Source organism: Falco peregrinus, chromosome 5, assembly GCF_023634155.1.
Source record: "Falco peregrinus isolate bFalPer1 chromosome 5, bFalPer1.pri, whole genome shotgun sequence".
In the NCBI taxonomy this organism is placed as follows: domain Eukaryota; kingdom Metazoa; phylum Chordata; class Aves; order Falconiformes; family Falconidae; genus Falco; species Falco peregrinus.
In genome coordinates, this window is record NC_073725.1 from 41,154,380 (window position 1) to 41,180,940 (window position 26,561).

The window sequence follows — 26,561 nt, forward strand, 5'->3', positions numbered from 1 at the left end:
GTATACTAAATGAAATGCTTAACTTTAGTTTCCCTGTTCCTCTAGGGGTGAATCAAAATAAATACTGAGCTTACTCATCCCATTGTTGATTGTGCTTTCTGTAGAGCAGAGTGTCCAAGGCAACAGCATTGACATCCAGAGCTCCTGGGGAAGGCCACTGATTGGTGAGGTGAGTAGTTAATTCTTGTCTTGATCGCAAGTCATTGTTCTTTAGCACAGTCCTGTGAATACAAAAAGCAGTAAATTTCAGCCTATTAAATACAATTCCTTAAGGTACAGAAAGAAAACCAGGGCAAATGGTCCTGACCAAAATGATGTTCTGCTTCAAGTGACCAGATTGCAGTTTTCATAAAGCATCTTAAACTGTTCATTTTTCCTAGGGGAAGCAACTTAGAAACCTATTGAGACTTACTTAGAAACAGAAAAAAGCTTTCTGCAAAAGCAGTAAAAAAGCAACTGCGTTCTAAAGATTCTTTCTGCCAGTATCATGATTATTAACAGGACAACTACTTTGCAAACCAACTACAGGAATGTGATGTCCTTTTTCCCCCTCCCCAATTTTTTTCACAGTTTGAACACCTCCCCTTCCTCCTCCCCCAATACTTCTTCAGAATGAACTAAAAACCAGACATGGTGATTTCATTATATGCTTCCAGGTAAAATATAGCACACAGTTATTCTGTTTTCTACCACCTTCCATTTTCTAGTAATTTATGTTTCTAAATTACAGAAAATGTGTTAACTGAGTACCTTACATGTTCAAATTAGTTTTGCCTCATTCTCATGAAGCAGACCAGTTTTCTAAAATTCTGGAAATGAGGAAGCTAACATGCCAATATTGGAAATCATCTGCCAAGAGTCATAAAGAAGGAAAGTATAGGGTTCTCCAGGCTGCAAGACAAGGTCGGTCTTTTTCCAATAGTACAAGGCAACCTCCAATCTACCCTCATACTGCTGTAGAGTAACTCTAGAAACAAAAGTAATGTTGCTTGTTAATCCATAAACTCTCCAATCCATGAAATAGTAGGCAATAATAAAATGCTGTTTTACAACAAATTCGACTATCTCTGGCCCAAAGCAAAGAGCTAAAGTTATCTATCTCTGTACTGAATGCGCTCAGTTCAAAGTCAAATGCCATGTTGTTATATGAAGCACCAAACTGTCTAGCAATTTAAATAACTATTCATGGTATGCATACATTTATATAAATTCACAGATAACATTGTCAACAGGTCTATTTTTACAACGAAGTTTTTATTCTGGTGGTATCTGAAGTGCTTTGACAAGAACCTCGGGAAGGGCACAATAACGTAACACCACTCAAAGAGCCAAAATTTCCCACAAAACAAGGTAAGGAAAGCAAGTTCAGTAAGGAATTGTTAGTAGCTGAATTTGAGAAGAGACAGATGCACAGCAATTTTGCAAGAGAAGGTGGTGATGCACCGCAGTGAACAAAATTATTTGCAAGAAACTTTTCTCAAGAGGACCAATTCCCCCAGCATTCATACAGGTAAAAACTTTCCTACCCAAAGATGTCCCTCCTCATCCTCTTCTAAGTGGTCTACAGGAATAACCGCTTTGATAACCCAAACCTCTCAATACTTTAAAATATCTTCTATGGTACTCGCTTCCCCAGGTAATCCCCTTAATCCACGGGGCACATCGAGCATTAAACAGGTCTGTTAAAGGCTTGCTGATTTGAGGAAACCTAAACAGTGACATAGCAAGTTCTTAGGAGGTTAATCAGTTACACTACATCACCTCCTTATTCAGAAGGAGTTCTTGTATGCTTTTATAGAAGTTTCATAATAGGACACAGTCTATATTAGAAACTATACACACAGTAACTAAGTGCAAATTCATACACAACATGCACGTGTAAATTTCCCTTTGGACAACTCCTGTACGTTATCACCACAGCTGAGCAGCAGTGTTAACCTATCAGTAAACAAGCACGCTGAGCAAAGACAACAAACTCACGCCATCTACAGACAAGTTACTAATAGTGGAACTTCGGCATTTTACATGTAAAGTTTCTGTGTTGAGGCTTTTCTCACACATCTTTATGCTGTAGTAAGCTAACATTTCACCCTTTCTTTGTGTGCAAAGAAATTCTGATCAAACACTAGCCAAACAGCTTGAGGGATTTTAGCAAAACAACATTTTAAGACAGTTCTAGTATATCACTACTTAAACCACTCTACCATGCTCAGGAAGAAAACCAGGCATCAAGTAGGACACAGAAGAAACTATTCTCCTCTTAAAACTATTATGCTTTATTCTGAATCTTTAAAAATATCTATAAATAACTTGGAATATATAAAATCAGTCCAAACACAGTATTCAGTATATCTAAAATAGCAGTACAGACAATAGAAGTTAGACAAAATACTCACAGCAGGTGCTGGTAGTTGCCATCTATTTTTTTAGCCTTCTAGATTATTCAGCTGCTCGCTCTTTTGCAGCCGTTTTTAAAGTATCATGAGATTCCACTATAGCAAAGACTTATTAAAGGCACTGCTTGCAAACAGCAATTCTCTCAAGATAAACAAAGGCAGTATCAATTTATGCCTATTAACCAGACTTATTTTAAAAGTCAAAGTATTAAACTGCACAGCATCGTTGAATCATTTCAGTTGGAAAAGACCCTTAAGATCATCAAGTCCAACTGTAAACCTAACACTGCCAAGTCTGCCATTAAACCATGTCCTTAAGCGCCGTGACTACACAGCACACAGCATCCTCATACTCTTAATCACCATGAGGCAAAAATGACCCTGCTCCAAATATTCAAAAATAGGAAGAGGAAAAGAAACAGAAACAAAAGCATTTACTACAGAAAGGTGTTAAAAAAGGCAATATGATCAAGTTTTAAAGAGAAAAAAAAAGTAGAGATTTCAAAACACTCAGTGTGAAAAAATGCTGCACAAGACCAAGTACTGTCCTGCTCCTGGTCAGACAAGAGGAGCTCTTTCTAGAAGTTAAGAGCTCTCAAACGACAACAATTTATTTTATCCAGGGCAGACTGAGTTTCTACAGTAGCACTCTTGTTCCTCAGAACACAAACACAGTAACTGGTGCTGGCCAACTCCAGGCTGTGATACTGCAGGGTTTGAAGTAGGACTCTTCTTAATGCTCACGAGCGCAATGAAAATTATGCCGTTTAACCAAAAGCACAATATTACTATTAAAACTTCTTTATCTGCTAGTATAGTGAAAGAAGTTTGGCATATAAAAGTTTTCAGAGGGAAAATCAGAATAAAGTCTTCACAGAGCAAAAACTAGAAATGAAGAATACGTTTAGAGGTACAAATGGTAAATAGGGGTATTTGTGAAATTTGCAAGTTTCACAAAATATTCAAGAATAAAATGTAAAAAGCATATTTTCTGTTATTTAAACACACACACACACAAAGGAACTACTGAACATTTTGGACCTTGAGTGGGAGATATTTCAAAAGTGCTACCAAAAGTTCACATGAAAATAATGTAATGTAATGTAGATAAGCTTCTATATAAAAAGCTGGTCTGTAGTAAAACATACTGAATTGAAACAGCCTATGTACAAACAGCTTTATTCTACTGCTTCTGTTCCTGAGAATGAACTGTGGGTGCGAAACACCAACTGAAAATCAGAATGACCCGAACACCTGTAGATCAAGACTCAAAGGCTAGGTTTTATGAAGGACATTACCTCATAACTTATAAGCGTAACTTACATGGAACAAAATCCATAATACATCATAAGAATAACACCGAAGATCACAAGTATGCAGGTCTATTTTTAAATAAAATTCAGTAAGATAGTGTTCTATTGGTCTGTAGCTGTGATTATTTAAGGATGATACAAGCTAAGGTTTGGAGACAATATGTCAAGCCATTTAATACAGGAGTAAGAACATCCCAAAAAGGGAACAGGAAGAGGAGGGTTTACTATAGAAAGAAGTTAATAAAGTAGGAAATACAATGAAGTTTGAGTTAAAACAAGACAACGAGCATATACAACAAGCTGTTAACTCCTTTTCTTCAGTCAAAATAGAAAACTTGAAAGCCAAAAAGAAGATAAAACCAACGGCTTCCAAATGTAATAATCTCAGGAAGGTAGTTGGTACATGGAGAATACAGTGGATCTTAATAAGCGATTATATGATTTTTATCATTTTTTTTGAATGAAAGAAAGGCAGCGTATGAGATATGGCTGAAAAGGGTGTCCCAGACTAACAAGGTAAGACTGCCGAGTGCATAAAGTTTTATGTAGAATAAGGAGAATATGTAAGAAAGCAAGGGGGGGTGTTAAAGTGATTTATGGTATTTCACCTAATCCAGGCATGAAAAAATTCTTGGTTGTCTGAAAACCTGTGAGCTACCATCCACAACTGGTATCTTCTCTACCTATAACCATTTCCATCTCTTTATAATCATGTTGGCAAAAAGTAGCAGAAGCTCTCTTTTTGTGATCTGCAGAAAGAAAACAATCAGTTTTCTCCTGCTCTCAACATTTGTGCCCTGAGCAGTCCTCACCCCGACAAGTATTTTTATAAGACAACTTAATATCATATTTAAAGTTCTGAAAAACTTAACAAAAAAAATAAAAATAGGAAGAGATGGCAGGCAGAAAAGGAATATTTCTAATTCTTTTGGAATTCCTGAATTGTTATTTTCATACTGAAAAGCAACAAGGGAAATGCAGCAAAATGCTTGTTGGGATTTATTACAGGAGTGGGGCATCAGTGATGCTGGAGGCAAAACATTTTCAAAAAACTGCCGTTACAATGATCAAATATCCTTTTTATTACTTCACAGCATAGATTTTTCCATAATGCACATATATAAGTACATTATACACAGTCTCACCATGTTAGCCCAGTATACCCTGTCTAAGTTATGACATTTAGATTGTGGTAGGTTTATTTAATATCTAAAAAAAGAAAACTCTGTAAATTCAAAACCTCCATAAACTTAAAAATACTACGGCAACTAATAATTTGGTAGGAAAAACAAGCAGCAAAAAAGATGAGATCATCATCTTAAAACTAGAAGACATCATTAAAACCCAACAAATATTTGGTTTACATTTATATTTGTTGTTATTTACATCAGAAACCAGTAGATAAATCAAGCTCCTCTTAGGAAAAAAAAAAAAAGGAAACAGTATTCAATAAAAACATCCTGCTAATGAATTCCTACCTATTACAAAAGAATACAGAGGATTCATTAACTCATCAACACTAGCGTATTCCCATGTTAGGCTTAAGTGTCTGCTTGATGTGCAGATACATACACTCCTTCCAGGCCTGTAAATTTACTTACATTTATTCAAGAATAACAGCAGAGTATTAACATCAGGTTTATACAGCTAATCCCAGAAGTGTCTCTGCATGCTTCTGACTTTCAGCCCTTTAATTGTGTATTTAAGAAGTAGGGAAAAGTGAGATTAGTGAAATCTTCCAATAAACGTCCTTCTGTAGTAGAGTTCACTGGCCCTGTCTGTTAGGTGTTCTCCATAATATTTACTTGACAATGTCCTCAACTTTTATTATTTTATTTGATATGTTTATTTCATGATTTATTATTTTGAGGTTATTTAAGTACAAGCAGACTACAATTATGTATGGTATGCATATAATAATAAAATACAATTGAAAAATTACTGCTCATTTCCATCCCTGCTCCACAGTATGCTGCCCTTTCACTTGTTCTGGTACAATCACGTAGGAACCACTCTGAAAATGGATCATTGCAACAGTACATTTTTTAAATTATTTTTTTAAAGCTGGTGTCAGGTTTTTTGGGGGGTTTTGTTTTTTCATTGAATTCATAAGATAACCCCACAAACAGTTCTGTTTGCCCTAGCACTGCTTTTGGGAACTCTGCTACCTCTCAAAAGGATAAGAAATTACTCCTTTGAAGTAACACATCTAAGACTTCTGCATCTTGAAAATGTGACCTGACTTGATTCACTCCTTTGTAGAAGGGTATAGGGACAAAAGACAGCCTGTACGTGGGGCTTCTGCGTGCAAAACCAAAATGATATAAAAAGCAGCTTATCTTTGGTCATTTGCCATACTGTAACTATATTACCTCTGGAAATTTAAAAATAAACAAGTAAATAAAGATTAATCTCAAGTTTAGTCCAACCTAATACAGAAAAGCCTTATCTTGGTAACCACATAAGATTTCTTGTTTCATTTTAGCTAGATTGGATTTCCAGTTTCCCCTGGAACAAATCCAGATTAATGCCACTGGAAGCCTATTCTGAAAGACCCACTTACAGATATTTTTTTGAATAATAATAATAATAATAATAATAATCATAATAATAATAATAAAGTCAGTTCTGTTTCCAATTATACCTGTGAAAAACCAGTAATTTCTTACCTGCAAGTTTAATTTCTCCAAATCCAGAAAATGCCAATCCAATTGGCAATTTGCCCTCCTACCAGCAGATGAAGACAGGAAATAAACCAAACAGACTAATTCCCTAAGAAAGGGAATTATATCAGATGAGTGCTCCAGTTCAAGAACTACCTGAGTAGTGAAAAGTAAAAATGAAAATAAAAGCTGAAAAGAAATAAAAACATTTGAATAAGAAAGAACAAGCTTTAAAAACCTTTATTTAGGACAGGAAATATGGAATGCAAACTCAAATTGATAGCATATATGAACATAACTAAAATCTGTAAAAGCAACTCTAAAATAAAAGGAAATTTTCAAACTGTCAGTACTGTAGCAAGACAGTGAGCTGTCTGGACTGGTATGTCATTGGACTTTGAGAAATTAGATCAGCAGGTATGAAAATGAGTTACTTACCAGTAGACTTTGATGCTGCAATATATCACCTCCCTCAGGTTTGTGCCCTGTGCACAGACACAGTATTCCCCAAATTAGATGCCAGAGCAGTTAGATCCCAGCAGACCTTCTAATGGCAGCTGCTGCAGTGAAAAAAAGCACGTATGTCCTACCACACCACATTTTTTTTTTTTTTACTCTGACTGGCCAACAGATCTTCGTGTGACACAGCAACGGTACTAGCTGTGCCACAGAATAGATCCCCTTGAAACTTTTTCAGCAATCTTTTTATCGCCTGAAGATCTTGAAATACATCCTCCAGTAATAAAATTACTGTCATCAACTTTATAGAGCCTTTGATCTCCCTGACCTTTGGAGTAACTTGGCTAAACTTGCATTGGCAGAAATACCAGCAACTTGACTCTTGAGTTCTAGTCTAATTACTGTGGAGATTTTATTTCAGAAGACAGACCTCAAGAATGGACCAGAACACACTACAATATGGTAACTTTGCATGTGCTCATTAAAATACACACACACTGCAGTGTGTGACTGACACTCTTCATGTCCTTGCACAAATAACAAGGCCAGATTCCTTTGGAGGAGAATAACGTGAGATGTTTTTTACCCGTGAGACTTTTTTTACCCATAAGACTTCAGTTTCCCCAGATAGTAAATCTTGACTGAAAACAGGAAAAATACTGAACTTGACTAGCAACTTAAAGAACAGCTTTTAATTCAGTTCTTCAAGTATCAGTTCTTGTCTGCCAGAAAATGGAGGGCTTTTAGCAAATGACTTTTTTTTGACAGATTACCAAACTTGCCTTTAGTAAATATCCTCTCAAACTGAGCTTGTCATTCAAGGATTATTTTTTTTCATGTCAGTCATGTAAATACAAGTTATATGTCTATAACTGAACCCCTTTTAAAAGAACACTTCTATACAGGTGGTGGGGGCAAGGAAAAATACCAAGATTTTTCTTCAGAGCAGATGAAGAAAACTTCACCAAAATCAGTGGTCTATTTTTTTGCCATTTTAACATGCTTTCCTTTAATTCAGTAAAACCAGCAATACCAACGGCAAAATGGTTGGGTAAACTTTGGGTGACAGTACAACCACTTTTTTAAACTTCCACTCACATATTACGCCAGCATGAGTTTCAGCAGATGGATCTTCTACATAGAAAAAGATTTGCCAAAACCAGCATACAAGCTCCTTCAGAATGCCATGTTTCTATCACAAAAAAAAGTGAATAAGGGAATCCTCACTTACTTTGAAAGATAGAAGACCATGTTGGTTAAAAAAAAAAAAAAAAAAATGCGGGGGGGGGAAGGCTGCAAACTGTGAACAATGTAAGTTCCTCCTGGTAGTTGAATGGGAATTAATACAACTACCAAACTACGCAAACAGTAAGACAGAGCTTCAAAGTCTAAGACAATTGCAGAATGAAGAATATGCAGGACGAAAATGTGATCCAAGGGGAGAGGGGGCAAAAATCCCCCACAGAAATCTCCCCCCTGCCCCCCGAAAAGAACAGTAGAAATGGATACATGGGAAGAAAAAACAGGTGGCAATGAAAATCTTTGCCAAGCATACTTTAAATTATAATTTGGATAACAAAATACTGAAAATTTTAATTATGTTAAGTAATGACAAAGAAAAAGCACCAGTCTAAATCTCAACCACTTGCTATCCAAATAGAAAGGCAGCTAATAAAAGCTTCTTGCTCAAGAAATCAGGTAACATACTACACTGTATTTTCTTGGTTTTAACTTCAGACATTTCACTTTTTTCTACTTTAAGCCTTTTCAGAAATCATTTAAACGGTGTTTTATTTTAACAAAACACTGAAAAAAAACATGACAAGTTGTAGCATTAAAACTGGATTTCAAAGAAAGAAAAGCAAATTGTATCCTAAATTTACAAATACCATCCATAATTCAAAAAAGACTCCAAACATTTCTGTGAATCTGTGTGTGTGCACACTATTTGTATTTTAGAAGAACTTTAAATTTTGTTTTGAAAGTGGAAAATGGATTTTTCTATTCGTTTTTACTGGATGAAACTCAACTTCTTGACCTGATCTATTTAAACCAATAAATATAGTCAAATAAAACTGAAATTTGGGATAATTTGGATATTTCTTTTGTCTGAAGAATCTCAGACTGTGTCTGTATATCAATGATAACGTAATATCTTTGCCAATACAGAACTAGCCTCTCACCATTTTAACCTGGCGCTATTCTTCCAGCCTTACAAAAATTGGTTATATTGTTACTAGTTGTCATTTAAAGTCCATTTAATTTGGTATTGAACTTCATGTAAACTGCATTAAATGTATTAGAAGAATATAAAAACAACTTTTGTTCAACTTCTCATTCACGTATACGCACTATCAAATAGTAGCTTTTCCTGTCAGTATCTTCCAGAATATAGAAGAAAATCTACAGTAAATGAATATGAGGGTTAAGAAATGAAGCAAGAAAAATTGGGACTCTCAGAAGCAAATGATAATGCAAGTTTATTTATTTAAATGAGTAAAGCACAAAGAGATCAAATTCAGTCTCTATGACTGTACTCCAACAGTTAATGATTACGCACCATGATTGACTTACCCTATTTTTTACCTGATGTTCTTTATTCCCTCCATCCACAGTATCAAGGTATTAAAACCCTTTTCTGAAATCAAAGCCTCAGGTTCACCTGTTCTAGACATGAGATAATTCTCTTTGTGGAATTAAAAGAGGAAAACATTTATTTTTTTTTTTAATAGGTTCTTTAGCATTACTATACCAAAGCAAGTATTTTTTTTTTTTTTTTTTTTTTTTTTTTTACAGTTCAGGTAATACTAACAAGAGGGAAAAACTCCATGATCCATACAATATGCTCTCCTACTGGGAATGTGCATCATTTGCAACTGCATTGCATTGAGGCCCTTAAACGTTCAATACTTCTCATTGTTATTTTGAAATGCCCTACTCCCCCCTGCTCCCAATCTTAGAATTCTACATTGGATAAAGACTCTGAAATTCAGAATGCATGAAACACTAACGTTCAAGTAACTTAGAGCTTTCTTTCTTGCAAATTCTATGCAATGCCTTTATCTATAGGAGCATAGATATTGACGAAAAGAGCAAGGATGTCACTATAAAACCAGATTTTAATATTACACAGTAGAGGCTCAGAAGGGGATACATTGCCATGCTAATGTAATTAACTACGCAAAACCATCAAAGGAAAGCCCCTATAATTCTCTAACTTATCAAGAGAAAAAGAAAGGAAAAAAAGAAAAAGAGAGCAGAGGACACACTCCCTACAAAATGAGTATTCTTCACATTGGAGTCAGCCAGCACTTTGCTATAAATATACCAACACAACTTGTCCTTGAAGGCAGCAATAACTTAAAAAGCTTTTAACTTTTTTAAAATTTAAGGTCTAGTTTAAAATAAAACTTTTAAGCCCACTTTTAAAAAGTTCAGAATGAGAGATTAAAATATGAGGGTTTAAAAACAAAACCCTATCTACTGCATCTTGCAGATTAAGTCCTTTTCCTCAGGCTGCTATCAATCCAGAAGCTTTTGGCTTCCTGCTGCGCAATAAACTCATGCAAAATCCCCCTGGATTCTAAAAATAGTATGTCCTCTGTCATGTCAGAAGCTTGATTGCAATTTTGTTTAATTCTGTACATTCCTTTGCTGTACCTCACTCTGTATGCTCCACTCTAAATTGCAGGAGTCTGTCTGTCCATGTTCTATGCCCAGCAGAACTTTTCCTAGTTAGACTTTTAAGCAAAAAGGAAACTCCCATGTATTCACAGATTTCCACCTCACTGAAAACTGAACTTGCCTTCTTGCTGTCTATCAGCAGGAGTACAATAGTACAGCAAACTTCAAAAGAAAGAATTCCACAAAAACAAAATTCCAAATACTGCCAAAACAGTTTTAATATTTATCAAAATATGCAATATTTTTTCTATGCTGTTTAAAAAAAAAAAGTAAGTACAGACAAGTTTAGAAAAGAAGGAGCTGAAACCACACCAGACCGCAATACTAAGGATTTAAAATTGCTGCTGCAAACTTGAGAGGGAGACAGAGGACATATATGAAGCATTACAAATAGAAGTGTGGCTAATGTGAATTATGGTTTGATAGCAAGGATCCATGAAAGCTTTAAAGGGAAAGAAGGATTAGCATTCTCAATTTTGACATTCTAGGAGAGAAATTCACCAAGAAGATCAAAGATTAAAATTTAATCTCCCACGTTCTCTCAGCGAGAAAATAAAGCAGCTACAACAAATTGGATTTACTGTACTTAGGAGTTGAGGAATTCAGTTTCTTTAAAAAAACCCAAACAAACCAAACAAAAAGTCTTACAAGAAAACTATCTGAAAATGAAGGCAAGAGTGCTAAAAAAAGTCATCTAGCTTTCCTGTTTCTGCAGATTATTTAGGTTTTGAGCGAGGATTACAAAGCCAGGCAACCCACATTTAAAGTTTTACTTACAAGGAGACACAGGATCAATTTCAAAGCCTTAGCTCAGACCCTTCCTGCTTCTGTTTCTTTCTCTGCTTTACCCCTGGCAGCACAGTTACAGCCTACATCCTCTATGAATTCATCTGTGACCATCCCGCTGCCTGTTCTTGGGCAGATATTTGTGGCAGCACTCTGAAGGCTCTAGGGCATTTACAAACAGAATCTTGAAGCAAGGAAAAGCACTGATACTATTTTCGTAAGCAAGTTATTTAACCAAATGGGGCATGATCAGTCTTTGGAAATGAATCATCTTTGCTACAAAGAATATAGTAAATCTTCCTTTTAAGTACTCCTTAAGGGATCTGAAAGGACATGGTGGATTTGAAACTGAAATGCTCATTTTGCCTGAACTTTAAAATGTATTTACTCTGGCATGCTGCTCTCTCAGAATTATTGTGGCTATGTTCAGGTGCTACTGAGCATGAGCTGATGGACTTCTCTGAAAGGCAGAATGCATTAGCTTGAGCTCAGTGCAGTGCTAGCATAGGGAAAAAATAGTTGTGTGGACAGAGTACTCCAATAGTCAGTGCCTGAAAGAGTGAAGTGTAAGTGACGGGCCATGTACAACTCAGGAGTGGAAGCATACACAGAACGTTTACTGTAATTAAAGGCTGTCACTGAAACAGTCTCTCAGGGTTGCAACTACACTGTCATTTCCTGTCTTTACAAATACATTTGTATTATCCAAATAGGAACTGCAGCGTTGCTGAACCTATCAGACAGCTATATTAAAATATTAATAATGGAGTACAAGTACTGTTTGGGCCTTGAAAACACTGACAAATTCTGAAGTAACAGCCAGACAAATTAAATAAATCTACCTTTAAGTTTTACTAGAACATAAAAGAATTCTTAATTATACAGACAGGCTTAATACAATGTAAGACATGAGTGTCCCTGCAATTTTGAGTCTTATTTGAGCCATAACCGAAGACAGAATTCCAAAGACGGAAGAGCTTTAACATTCCTTTCCTCCACAAAAAAACAACCAGAACAAGACCGCAATACAGGAAGAAACAGCAGAGAGCGTTAAAAAACAGACTGGTATAAAATATAGCATAGCCACCGAATCCAAGAAATAAATTTGCAGTACATGTGATAAATTGGAAAAAAAAAATTAAAATACTGCACTAGTTGGGACAAAGAGGCTGTACCATCTTATACCAGGCACACCAGCCTGAAAACCTGAAAAATACTTCAGGAGGAAACCTACGTTGGTAATAATGATGGAGATCACTATTGTCTTGTCAACAAATATCACAGCAGAAGGAAAAAGATTAAGAGTATTTTAAGTTAAGGAAAGCATTGTATACAAAGGTAAAAAACCTCATCACTTAATTTTAGAAGACTTTTTTGTGAAAGTGGTTAGCTTCTGTAACATCAGTGAGTCACTATGTAGGGAATTAGTCACAGAATCATAGAATGGTTTTGGTTGGAAGGGACCTTAAAGATCACCTAGTTCCAATCCCCCTGCCATGGCAGGGACACCCTCCACTACACCAGGTGTCTCAAAGCCCCATCCAGCCTGGCCTTGAACACTGCCAAGGATGAGGCATCTACAATTTCTCTGGGCAACCTGTGCCAGTCCCTCACCACCCTCACAGTAAAGAATTTCTTCCTAACATCTAATCTAAGTCCACCCTCCTTCAGTTTAAAGCCATTCCCCCTCATCCTATCACTACATGCCTCGTAAGAAGCTCTCCTCCAGCTTTCACTATTCAGAATATTGATGGAATCTCTCCAGTAATCATACATCGATATTTAACATATATAAATACCAATTTCAGATGCAGAATCTGAACCTTAAAGCAGCAAAATAAGCAGAGTTTGCCTTAGACACAGGTAGTATGTAAGCAAAAGACTAAGACTCACCCTAAGGGGGAAAAGGATTGTTTAAGCTGAGATAAAGTTTTAAGGCAAGGATGTTGTGGGCAAATAGCTCCAGATTTTGCCCAATCACTTCTTTGACAAAGCTAACTAGTCCTTCAAGGCAGCGGTCTCCAAACTGGGATGCGCAAGACAGTCCTTTGAGGTACAGAAAGAAAATAATTTTTGTATTGTTAATAAATGAAAGAAAATAAATCGCTGTTTATTTCACCTTTATATCATCCTTTTTAATTTCTATTTTAGTGTATGTTTTATAATGTACATAATAGTACAGAAGTACATGTATATAATTTAGAAATAAATAAATATATCTACATGGGGGGTGTGCGCTCAGAATTTTTTTACTGATGTGGTACACAATCAAGTGTCTCTCTGTTCCAAGAAGCACTCAACACTTCTTTGCATGATCTTAGAGGAGGAAGAAATGGCTGCCTCTGTGAGTTTTGAATACTCCAGGATACAGTTCCTTGATGATTTGGGATCCCTCTCCATCACATTTTGAATGTTACAGAATTTGAACTGTTTTCTTCAGTTAGGCATGCCATGGATCACAGGTTTCTCTTGGCTGTCCTCCTATGAGCTGCTATTTTTAAGCACTGAAGAGCTGTTCATTTTAAGCACTTTAAGGCCTTAAGAACTGCCCCACCCTCACTGTAAAAATACACTATTTCTGTAGAAGATAGAGCCAAAAGCACTGTTCCCTAATGTTCAACTACAAGTCCCAGGTAAAAACATGTCCCAGTGACAGCAAACACTTCTGAAAGAAGTACATGAAATGTATATGAATATGCCTCATTATTATTACAATTGACACATATCACTAGGCAATTACTTCATCTAGAGACGCTCTAAGTGTGGTGAAAGAGCAAGTTGTTAGAATAGAACAGAATAGTTCCAGTTGGGAGAGACTTAAAATGATGATCTGATCCAACTGCCTGATCACTTCAGGGCTGACCAAAAGCGTATATATTAAAAGCATTATCTCCAAGTGCCTCTAACACTGACTAGTACAGGGCATCGATCACCTCTGGAAAGCCTGTTTCAGCGTTTGACCACCCTTTTGATACAGAAAGGTTTCCTAACATCCAGTCTGAATCATCTTCTTGATCAGCTGTGCATTGGTTTAAACATGTCCAACTGATGATCAGATAGTCTATTGCAGTTTCAAACTTTTCAAACTTGATTGAACCAGACACCTGCCAGGATGGTGAGACACCCAGTTCCCAGATGGGTGGGCATATTACTAAGAAATCAGGAGCTGAGACACACAAAAAAAGTTACTCTTTTGTGAATAATTTGATAGATTTTCAGCTTCACTATTTTCTAGATATTGGTTTTCAAGAGATCCATGAAATGGCTTTTAACCAAGTTCAAAACTCTGCTGTTCATTGTGGTTTGGATACTCAAGCACATGAGACAAAGCTAACATTCAACAAATTTCAGGATTCTTAAGTTTTGCATAGCAGCTGTAAATCAAAAATTACCTCCAAGTTTCTCCAGCCTCCTATCTCCATATTTCATGCTTGACAGCAAACTACCTTATTAAATGTGAATACGGAAAAGTTTCTTTGTAGGTAATCTAATTTATAACCTGGAAGCCTTGCTTATCACTAGTGTTACCTGGTTTCCAAGTTGGCAACAACAACCTATACTGCCAAGAAAGTCAGATTTTTCATTCCCCACCCTCCACTTTTTGTTTTGTTTTGGTTTTTTTTTTTTGGTTTTTTTTGTTGGGTTTTTGTTTTTTTTTTGGGGGGGGGGGGGGGGGGTGTCGAGGTGGGGAGGCAGACCTAGAGAGACTCAGATTCTCCTCAAATCCATGAGAATACACACAGAACATTTTGACTTGCATGCCTGTGAAATACTACTTTTGAAACATCAACAAATACTTACTCAACAGAAGTTTGAAGCAGTAGAACTTGCTACCTTAACAACAACAACAGCCAGTGGAATAGAAAAGCATTGTTAAAAAGAAAATATAGAATGTTTATTTATAATAGTTTCCATTACACAGCAAATAATCCTAAATCAGATCTCAAAGTGTTTTACAAACAGTAATGTAGTATGCCTTGGGCAGAATTACAATCCCACACTTGCTCTTACGTGCTGATAAGAATTTAAACAGATTACAGAATACATTTACTACTTCAAAATGCTACTAACGGTAGGGTAGCAAAACACTAAGTTTTAGAATTACACTAACACCATTCTAAAATGGCTGGACCATAAAAAGTAATTGGTCAAAAGTCATGCCTCATTACAGTCACATTAGTGATACCACTTATTTTGCTGCCAGCTCACTTTTGGTCAGAATAATAAAAAAAAACAAACCACAACAAAAAAAAAAACCAACAAAAAACAAAACAAAAAACAAGTATGAAAGAATGATTAAAAGATGTTATGACTGGCGTTGACCATCAGAAACCTGCTAGGTTTCCCTCTCCTCAGTAAGGAACTATGAGTTCCTAACACACTTTTAAGAAGAGTTCATCTGACAGGCATGCTACACTCACAGCAATAACAATGCAAAATTATACCTCTCCCTCCAAATATCCAGTGTAGTTCAGGCTCCTGACTGCAGTGTCTCACAAACAGCTATACAAGAACACACTGTCAAGATACAACAGAAACTGCTCCACAATTTGAGCCTTTACATAAAAAAGCCAGCAAACAAAATCAAACTCCAAAGACAGATCTTTAGAACAGTTTGATTGCATATAGCTCAGCTAAAAATTAACAGCAGGTAAACAAAATCAAACTCCAAAGACAGATCTTTAGAACAGTTTGATTGCATATAGCTCAGCTAAAAATTAACAGCAGGTCTGAACATTCAAAATCTCCAGGTATCAGAGTGGTTTAAAATGAGCTCACACCTTCCCCCCCATCTCCTCCAAATAATGAGGGAGGCCAGAAGTACAACACGAATCATAAGCTGTATCAGTAAGTTCAGCAAAGAACTCAAGAACAGTCATCTCAAAAGCTTACAGGCAATCAGCAGCTGTGGGGTGGGGGAGAAAAAAAGACTTGGAAAACCATCTTTTTTTCTTCCTCAGCTCTGAAACTGGCATAATTAAAATGTAAATTCCATATTCCTGAGGATTTTTATAAAATCCATTTCAAGTACTGGCATAAAATGACCTACTTCAAGAGAGAAGTGAAGGAAAGAGAAAAAAAAAAACCAAACCAACTCTGTTTACAAACTAGAAGTACTTTTTACTGCATAGAAAAGACCCTTCTGGGTGGTATCTCTGTGAGACATTAGGCAGAGAGAACCAAAGTACCCCAAAGCCATCTTTATTTTCTCTTCATCCTGGATTGTTTCAAAGGCCACAGATGACTTCGATTTTACTTCAGGGCCCAAACACATACAAATTACTCCAGAGAGAAGGTAAAATAGTATATCTTGTATTTGTTATGAACAGAATGGAATATACTATTACTGCAGATGTATACTATAGCAGCCTCATTGCAATTAATCACCACACAGTAAGTCTTCCATCTATCTGGGTCTTGAAACACTACCAGGGAGTGTCTCTTCAATAGGACAGTACCTCCCTACCCAACAAACAAGGTTGGGAGCATAAACTATGTAAGTTTCATAATATACTTGATTATTTATCATACTAGAAGTCACATATGCTATTAAAAAATTAAGCCTTCTGTTGTTTTAGGATTTTGTCTTGCATTGAGGAAACGGTGAGTAGCAAACTGTTTCATCAGTTTGAGTATTTCTAGGACTACCAGATGAACTTCTACTGCATCTGAACAACATGCAAATAAAATAAAAGTATTTATTTTCTTTGTATAGATTCATCCTCTCCTGCCTAACATTTTAAATATAGTCTTCAAAAGGAAGCTGCTTCCAATATTTTTTAAGGGTAGCCTTAAAGCTGGAAGTAATAAAATATAAAGAATATTTTTTATAAAATGTGTTAAAAATTTAAGCAAGTTTACTGTAAGCTATTTCAGATCTCAAAAAACCATAATTTAATCTCAGAATTATTCTGTCTTACATTACTGCAGTTCTGAGGGGAGCCATTTCTGAATACAAGACTTGCCAGGAACACCACCCCCCCTGAAACGTAAAATACATAAATTTCTTTAAGTAGTTTGATTTGTTTCCACAGGACCAGAAGTTCTTCACATTGTATAGTTAAATAAGTTAAATTATTTATGTAATACTGCTCTAATAACTTTTCTCCATTATACTAACTTACAACTGGTCTTGCAATTCCACAATGATATATTCCAGCTGTTCCTTCTCCATTTTATGGGCTAGATCCATATCTTCAATTCTTTGTAACAGCAGTTTATTTTGTGAGACAGATTCAGATAGCTGGTTTTCTCTGAGTCGTACCAATTCTTCAAGGTAACCCTGGAAATGTAAGTGTTAGAAAGCTTTAAAGAACACACTATCAAAAAAGCCTTTTCATTATGTATGCTTACATTTTTCTGGTTTAAGATGTATACAGTTCTACTTTGGTTTTGTTGTAGGGTGAAGGGTTTTTTATTTTTTAACAGATTAGTAAATAATTTAGTATGATATTTCCTAATAGGTATAAAAAAAATAACGTACTTATTTATATTCCTGTGGAAGAATAGAATAATGGATGAAATAATGAGGCAGGAATGAGACAGCATGGAACACTAAATCATTTTTCAAAACAGAGAACAGTCACTAGTACAAGAAAAAAATTAGAATTCTACAAATTAACAGATGCAGGATGTTACAAATTGTGTAAGGACAAGAGTAGAATGTATCTCTATGGAACCGCATACTTAATGAAAGGGATCCAGAACTATTACAAAAACATATCCAACATTAAAGTTTCTATGAAAACTCCAATACCACATCATACATTAAAATGACAGAAGGTGGTTATTGAAATAAATATTAATCTACAATAAAGCATAAGGTATGAAGGTCACTTCTTTTAGTAACATTGGACATGTACAACTGGAATGTGCATTTATGTTGTCATTTTTCCCACTGATACTATAAAAGATAGGGGCAGTCCTAATCACAGTCCAGCTACTTAGTCATCTACAAAAATCCACAATGTGAGTATTTAACAGCAACTGTGATGACACATGGTCACAAAGTATGTTCCCAAATTACACATTTGCTTACAACACTAAGCAGCTATCTCTTTCTTCTTCAAGCAGAGTCCCAGCATGTCAGATGTTAGTAACTTATCAATTCTTAGGTAAAGTTGGATACAATAAGTCTATATTGCATAAAATTTTGCACACTCCTTGAAGTCTGTGGAAAAATGTGTCACACTTTCATAGGTGCCTACATGAAACCCAAAAATCAAAAGAGGTTGTTAAAAGTAGTAAAATGCTACTAATATCACCACGAAGACTATTAGAGGCTTGGGGCATCTCCCATATGAGATGAGGCAGAAGGAACTGGAATTTCTCAGTCCAGGGTTGGGGAGAAGGGAAGAGCGGGAGGAAGAGAATCGTATCAATATTTAATGTCAGGGTGTAAAGAGGATGCACTCGGACCCTTCTCAGTGGTATCTAGTGAAAAGAGGCAAAGGGCACAAACTGAAATACAGGAAACTATTTAAAGGTAGGAAAAAACTTTTCCTATTTTTAATTTTTTTCCCCTAATGAACACCGGAACGGGTTGTCCAGACAGGAAGGGAATCCACATCCTTGAGATATGCACAGCCTGACTGAACAAGGCCCTGAGCAACCTGCTCTAGTCTACCTTTTTTTGAGGAGAGGAGTTGGACTAGACAGTCACTAGAGGTACCATTCGACCACAACTATTCTGTGATTCTATTACTACATACAGTTCTAGCCACTAGAGATATTTATATTTGATAGGAATTTATTTTAGTCCCAGTACAAGCTTCCAAGGAATCTTCACAGCTTTTCAGTAGGCCTGATTCTGCCCCGTCAAATGTTACTGTTTTCTTGACTGTTAAGCTACTCCTTGGAGCTCTAAGTAGTGCTTTGAAAGTACTAAATGATTCATTAGGATATACACAGATTTTCTGCCTCCCAGAAACATCAAACCTTTTACAAAGATGTTTTAGATATAAAGCATTAGTATCAGAAACAGAATACTATGAATAGTAAATAACTCTATTGATAACAACATGGAGATGCATCATCCCACCAGTGAAAGCATATAAAACTCTAGTATAAACAGTACACAAAAAATCTAGAGGTTTACTACACAAAAGTGAACAGTTTACACCATTCCAAAATTGGGAAGGGGAAACTTCCACATAAGTAACAAATGTGTAAACTATGAATCATTAATTTGGACAAGAGACAACTTGGAAAAGACAAACTCATATTTCCAGAGCGGCCTTGAGAGGACAGGAAGTAAGAGACTGTACTTTTCTTAAAATACAAGAGCTAAGCACCATGAAATCAAGCTAGTAGGAGCCAGATTCGAAAGACAGTAAAGGAGGTAGCTTTTCACACAACAGATGGTAGATACACAGAATGCTTTGCCAAAAATATGGTTTGAATGCTAAAAATTTACATGGGGTCAAGGGGATATTTTTAAGAGAGATCCATCATGGGTTACTAAACAGACAAACCTTACCATCTTCAGGAAGTCCTTCAGCTGATATGGATTGGCCAAGAAAGTAATAGAAGAAAACCAGCACATTTATATTTGCTTTGGTTTTATTCTTCCCTCCACATCTACTTTGGGCAAGTATCCAAGATTGGATAGTAGGATAAGCAAGGATTCCTGGTCTAAACCAGCACAGCAATGTTGATACAATAAAGCAATGCTAGGATTTACCCTGCTAAAGTACTACCTGACTCTATCCTACAATTCAAACAACTCAGAACACACGGATACCTTTATCTCAGCTGCAATGCAATTGCTAGTCATATTGTGACCCTGGTAAACATCATTCACCTGTGCTATTAATGACTGCGGTATACATACTTAGAAGGAAGAAAAGGAATTTATCATTGTTTGCGTAAAGTGAATGACCATAGAGTAAAAGAAGGATCCATCAGACTCACAGTATCAGTTACTACAAATACATTATTTTTAACTGGTCTTCATGTCACAAACATCCAGTTTTCCAACACACAAAATGTCAGAAAGCCCCTTTGTTTGAAAGAAAACACTTTGTCTCTGATTAACTGGTACCTATTGCACTGTGTGCAACTCAATTGTTGCTGCAACTTATTGCCATGAAAAAGGTCCTAAAAAGGGAAGGAGGGCAGCACTCTGGAAAGGAGCGCTATCCCATGATCCATCTAACCTCTTAATGGTCGTTTGTTCAAGTTATTGTAGAGCACATGTAGTATAGTCAAAGCGAATTATATAAAAATTTGGCACATCCCAAATGAAAATTAGACAACGGAAAATTCTCTGTCTGTGGAAATAAAAGTTATTTTGCTGCTGCAATTGTCAAGTAGGCATTCTAAAGGAGGGCAATTAGGAAAGTGTCCATGGCTGTCAGAGTAGCTATCATTTTGAAAATTGTAGTAAATCAACAAAGTTTTCAAAGAGTTATCATAAAACTGACTTGAATTCACCCCTACATTAACTGTCTACACAAGCTTGCAGTTCATTAAGACAATGCTACTATAATGTGACTCACTAAAATGGTAATGCTAAAAAAAAATTGAAATACTCAGTATCAGATCAGCAAATAACTTCCCATGGAATAAAAATGTTTCTGAATCTTAAGACTCATGAATAAACCAAAACCTTCATCTGCTGTCACAGCCACTGAAGATCTTTGTGCTTTTGCAGATGTACAGCTTCCTAATTATTCTGGCTAGTGGGTCTGGACACCATGTTCCAGTATTTTTGCTATAGATGTCTGTCACAACTTTGATGGGGTACCCCTTCTTGGGGTATCCTTGGAAATTAACTACAAAAAATTAACATCCACCCATTCTCTTCAATGCTTCTCTGGAGTTGATGACACTTGCCTCATTATTTGAGTCTTCAGGAGCGGTTAGGAAGAGCAGAGTTCAAACTGATCCTATGTTTTTGTCTGGATATAAGGATGAAATGCCATCCTTGAATATGCTCCTGTACTTCAAGTACTATTGGGGTTGTGAGGGAAAAGTTTTAATTTTGTTTATGTATTTGAAGAGATTCCTTTTGAATGGCACATTTTGTTGTACAAAAGCAGGTAAAGTGTCCTCTGTGCCAGGGAGAGCCTGAAGGAACACAAGTTCCTTCTATACAGAAAGCGATACCACAATGGCTGAGAAGACTGTACCAGCAACCTGGATGCCAACATTTAAGGTCGTATTTCAAAACCAAGAAGTGTAAGGGACCCAAAATAGAAAAAACATATTGCATGCATATTTTTAAAAAATACCTCACACATCTATTATCCCACAGTAAGTCTAACTTTTTCCACTGTTACTTAGAAGAACTTTAACTAGGTTTTCCTACATCCAATAAAGTAAACTGACTTTGATTCTACCCATTCTGTACTAAGACTGACTACACTGACTAGCTATGTTTACCCTAATGAATTGAACTCCACCAGGACTCGTTCTCGGGTACATTCTCTCAGTCTGGCTATATCTGTACTAAAACTAAACTTAAGTTCCAAAGGACCATGGTCAAGTCATACTGCTTATTTGTGCTTATTATGATCACTGACAAACACTAATTCACGAACTGAGACCTGAAACAATATGGCAGATTGCTAGTTGCCCCAGGCCAAAACCACACCAGCAATCATTCTTAGAATTTAAACGTGTATGTGACTGAATTGGTACCAGGACTTCGGCCACAGTGAACGTACTGAGTCCCAACTGGTAGAATATCCATTCTAGATCTCATATGCCCCTCTTCTTTATTTATTTATTTATTTCCCCCTCAGTACAGTAAAAACTAGAAAGGCAGAAAGATAATCTTGTGATTCTAATGCCCTAAAGTACAGGAAATAATTACACCTCCAAGCACCCTTATGTAGTTCCAGCCTTTCATATGGTTTACTGTGTTCAGAGTTTCATCAAAATCTAATTCTGACATTAGGAAAAAAGAAAACTAAAAAACCCTAATAAATTCTTTAAAAACATTAACCATGTTTTTTATTTTTCTTTCCTTTCGTTTTTCCTGACCTCTCCCCCTTTCTTTTCCTGTGCACTGTTTCTTCAGTGTCTGTGAACAGTCTTCCCCCTTCTCTCTGCCACTAGCTAATACACATTGTTTTCACTGTAGTTGTAATATAGTATTATCAAAAGCTGACAAGCACTTTGCCTTTAAAAATATTAAAATACTAAAAAAGTTTGGACATGTATTTCACTTCACCTTTAACTTACAGTATTTTGGGTGGTAGAGGCAGAACCTACCTTTGGTTTCTAAAATAACATTCAATATGTTACCTAAATTATTAAAACCAAATACAAACACACTTCCTCCTGCCCCATTCTAGCTTGAAGCACATCTTAAAACTTTATACTTTCTAAAAACCCTTCTCGGTATCACTGAGAAGATAGTTTTGCTTTTAATTCCTAGACTGATTACTTTGCTAATCATTTTTGTTTACTCTAGGGCTAAATGTTAAAGTTTAATATCACTATTGCTATAAAAGCCTTCAACTGGCAGTCTACGTACATCAGTAAAACTCTGTGGCCTCTAAGGAGAGGAAAAATCATGTGGACAGTTGTGTTCACTTCAAGTTCACAACCTAACAGCTTCAGAGATACACTGAGATAGGAAAAAGGAGCCAAAGCTTCTACATTAGATTGTGATATCTGATCTCCAAATTATTATTTTCTCCCCCGCACCCCCATCCTCAAACATCTTTTCCTCTCAAATCAGTGAGCAAAGATACTCAGATACTCTGAGGATCATAAAATTTAAGACCACTTACGTGGACCTAAATAATATTTAATATATTTTTCTGCCTTTACTTAAACGGGTACATCACCAGTTGGCTGGTGATGAGCTTTGGCTCCATCACCCCCACACAAAACTAATCTTTTACCTTCTGTTCCAATGCAAGCCGGTACTTCTGTTCTACCCTTTTGCATTTGTTGTACCAGCTGTTTTCATCCGTGATGAATGGAGGACCAATGTTCTCTGGAGTACTGCCTTCACTGCCACTGCTGCCCAGTGTTCTTAGCTCTTCTTCATCACTGCTGATACTGTCAGAACTGAAGGATTGTATTTATTAGTCAAGAGAAAAACCTGCATTTGTTAAAATGCAAATTCCCCTTGAAATTACAGTTCTTAAAGATACTCAAAGCTCTGTAAACCAAAAAAGAATCAAAATGTTGGGAAAGGACAGATCACTAAACACAAATTCTATTTCAAGCACCTAAAGAATGGGACAAAAATTTTCTTGTGATCTATCTTAGTCAAGTCGTCTTAGGCAAGTCAGACAACTGTATGTGGGATACTATCCTGGAATACACAGGACCTGTATCCTGGAATACACATTGCAATAAGCTAAGGAAATGGTGACTTAATCTACCCTTCATAAATTCAGGGCAAAGAGTGGTATCTGACAATAGATTTTACTTGTTTCTAAAAAGCAGAAAACTTAAAAAGTGATTGTCATTAAATTAAATTACGATAAATTTAAATGAGAATGTATAGTTATGGTTATAGTGAAGACCATGTGCATGTTATTTCACAGAACATAAGTATCTCCGTACATTGTATGCAGATTCATTGTCAAAATATCTCCATATCATCCAGAATCAATGTATGCCAGAGAATTCAGACATCTGTCTCAAAGACAAGCATTTTTATTTATCCTGATACCCATTTGAAATATTCCAGCTATGCTTTCCACTACATCAACAGCATTTACTAGCTTCTTAAGTAGTGATTCCTACAACCTGATGATCTTGCCATGATGCAAATTCTGCTTTAACTGAACCACGCAAATTGTCATTAACATGTAAGCTAATAAGAATTTTAGTAGAATATCTAGGGTATTTCATATCCAGTTGTACATCTTCAAGACTATTAACACCCAACTGCTTCCTTCATTTTGGCATACCTAACAACAGAACACATCCCATTAATTCCCATGCTTTTTGAAGATGCTAGATTTCCATCTGATCTGTTAGATAGTGATCATTCTTTTTGTTATTAATCATATGGCTGACCAGAGGAACAAAATGTAGCTGGAAGGTTAGACTGTATGCACAATTGCTCATGATTTTCTATTATTGCTAACTGCTCATACTGCGTATCTCTATATTTCACAATTTACCAGGGCATATATAATTTTGATTTACAAAATAACCACTTTTAAGTTTACGGCTACACAGAAAAGGCCCCAAAGAAAGGACAACTTGGTCTGGCGATCTTCAAAAGGAACCAAAAAGTTTGTTTCCTGCTGAACTGTGATTCTAATTCAAGTAAACAAAGTTAGCATGACTCACTCTGATGAGTCATGCAATAATTCCACTAGTCTGAAAGAGCAAGGTAGCTGAGTGTACAGGTTTGTGTTTAGATATGGATATTATTGTGAATGTGAAATGAAAAGAGGCCCAGTACAAAGTAAAATTTTGCCAACAAAATAAAAGAGCAGTGTAAAGATAAAAAGTACCTTTGGGTGAACTTCAAGTACGGTGTATAATCTATGACAGCTGGAAAGGTGCCATCCAATCCCTCACCCTTCAGACAAAAACTGATAAAACAGAAAAACAATGATGAAATTATAACAAGAAAACTAAATGACAGTGACAGTTGAATCTTACCAAAGTGAAATTTGATTTTTCTTAATTTTTTGGTAATAATAAAGGCCTAGAGCATTCCACAGCAAAATCCTACTCAGCCGAGCTAGACTGTTTAATATTAAATGACAATCACTGAGCATATTATAGGACAATGAAACCCCCACCAAATTCCACATAATCAGGGAATAGATCAGGGCAAGTATTACAAACCTTAATTTTTAAATTCTGAAAATAAGAGATGGATTGCAAGGGAATAACAGGAAAAGGAAAACTAGCTGAAGCAAGAGAAAAAGCAGAGCTATGGATGAGCTTGGAATCTTCGGTATTTAAGCTCGTTTAAAGTATTTGCAGAGTGCTTCTGTAACCATCCTACTAACTTTTAAGTCAAAAATCAGTTCTCAAAAATATTTCAGTATCTTTCATATGCTTTCTGGTGTTGGACTGCAGGAAGATGAGGAACGTTAATGAAACTAACTTTCAGACAATGTTCTTGAATGGCTGTAGCTTTATAAAGCTCATCTACACTGTCTTCTTTCTGTACTGGATATAAACAACTGTATTTGAATCGTGTTTAATTATCACGTGACAAAAGCAATCATGCTTCCACAAGGCTCATGTCCTTCATTCCTATGTCATCAAAAACCAGATTCTAGTAAGACACAGCTTTTGCTAACTTAATTGCAAAGTGACATTTTTGACAATGCAGTCACTTAAGTGGTATTTGGAAAGTATATCTGAAAGGTTCTTTTTTCCCCTAAGCAAAGCAAAGCAAACAAAACATAGTCCTGCAAAACTACAGTTACTTTGAGTAGATACATAATTCCACATTGCTAGGGCCAGGGTGGGAGAGCAGCAGGGAGGAATTTAGATTCTGCTTTCACTTGGGTTGCCCCATCTCCACCCCGAAGTCTTATTTACAGTTCCACATAGGTAAGACAGTCAGCACTTAAAAGAGACTGTTTGAACTGAATAAAAAAAAAAAAAAATCTCAAATATAACATGCAAAGAATGGCTACGGCCTCTCAGCTTTCAAACCACAATACTATGAATTTTACGTGGCACAATAAAAATGCTCCTGTAGTACTGTTCTTATTTTGTCCAGAAAATTTCTAGACTCTTAAAAGCTGCATTGGCAAAAACTTAAGTATCTCCAATGAGAACCAATTATTAATCTGAATACTGTTAACAGATACCTATAAACATGCCTACGTTAGAAATGAGAGGACAAAGGAAGAACAAGTGCATTCATACAACTAACCTCTCATACCAGTAGCATGTATGATATGTACCACTGAAGCTTATGCAAGGTACACAGTCAATTGATGGTTATTTATGGAAGGTTTTACATACTGCAGACCTACTCTCACTATGCTTTTATTCATGTATAGCTATAGTCCTTCCTAGTATAGTGCTAATACAATAGCAGTTTAATTTTGAATAGCGTAAAGTTTAAACTAATAAAATCTGGTAAGATTTGAATTTGCTGTACACAAGGCTAGCTGTCTTACCATCTTGCAGCACACTTCCATTCCCCCAGAACATATGTTGAGGATGCAGTTAAGCCAATCTCATGACTATATGCTGGCAAAAGCAGCTATCCTGCATTTTCAACCTCTCCCTTGTTTTGTTTTTTTTTTCTTTTTATCTTCTCCTCAAACCTCAACACCCATTCCCTTTCCCCTCCTTATAGTGAT

The 26,561-nt window shown here is 36.1% G+C and overlaps 1 protein-coding gene across 1 annotated transcript in view; it reads right to left on the reverse strand.

Moving 5' to 3' along the window:
* The window catches only part of RUNDC3B (RUN domain containing 3B), a 55,458-nt gene that overhangs the window by 4,676 nt on the left and 24,221 nt on the right, over positions 1-26,561 (reverse strand). The window contains exons 6-9 of the mRNA XM_055806262.1: positions 24,738-24,818; positions 23,160-23,328; positions 17,427-17,584; positions 75-221 (exon numbers count right to left, since the gene is read on the reverse strand). Of these exons, the coding sequence (XP_055662237.1) occupies positions 75-221; positions 17,427-17,584; positions 23,160-23,328; positions 24,738-24,818 (555 nt within the window). The remainder of the gene's footprint in view (positions 1-74; positions 222-17,426; positions 17,585-23,159; positions 23,329-24,737; positions 24,819-26,561) is intronic.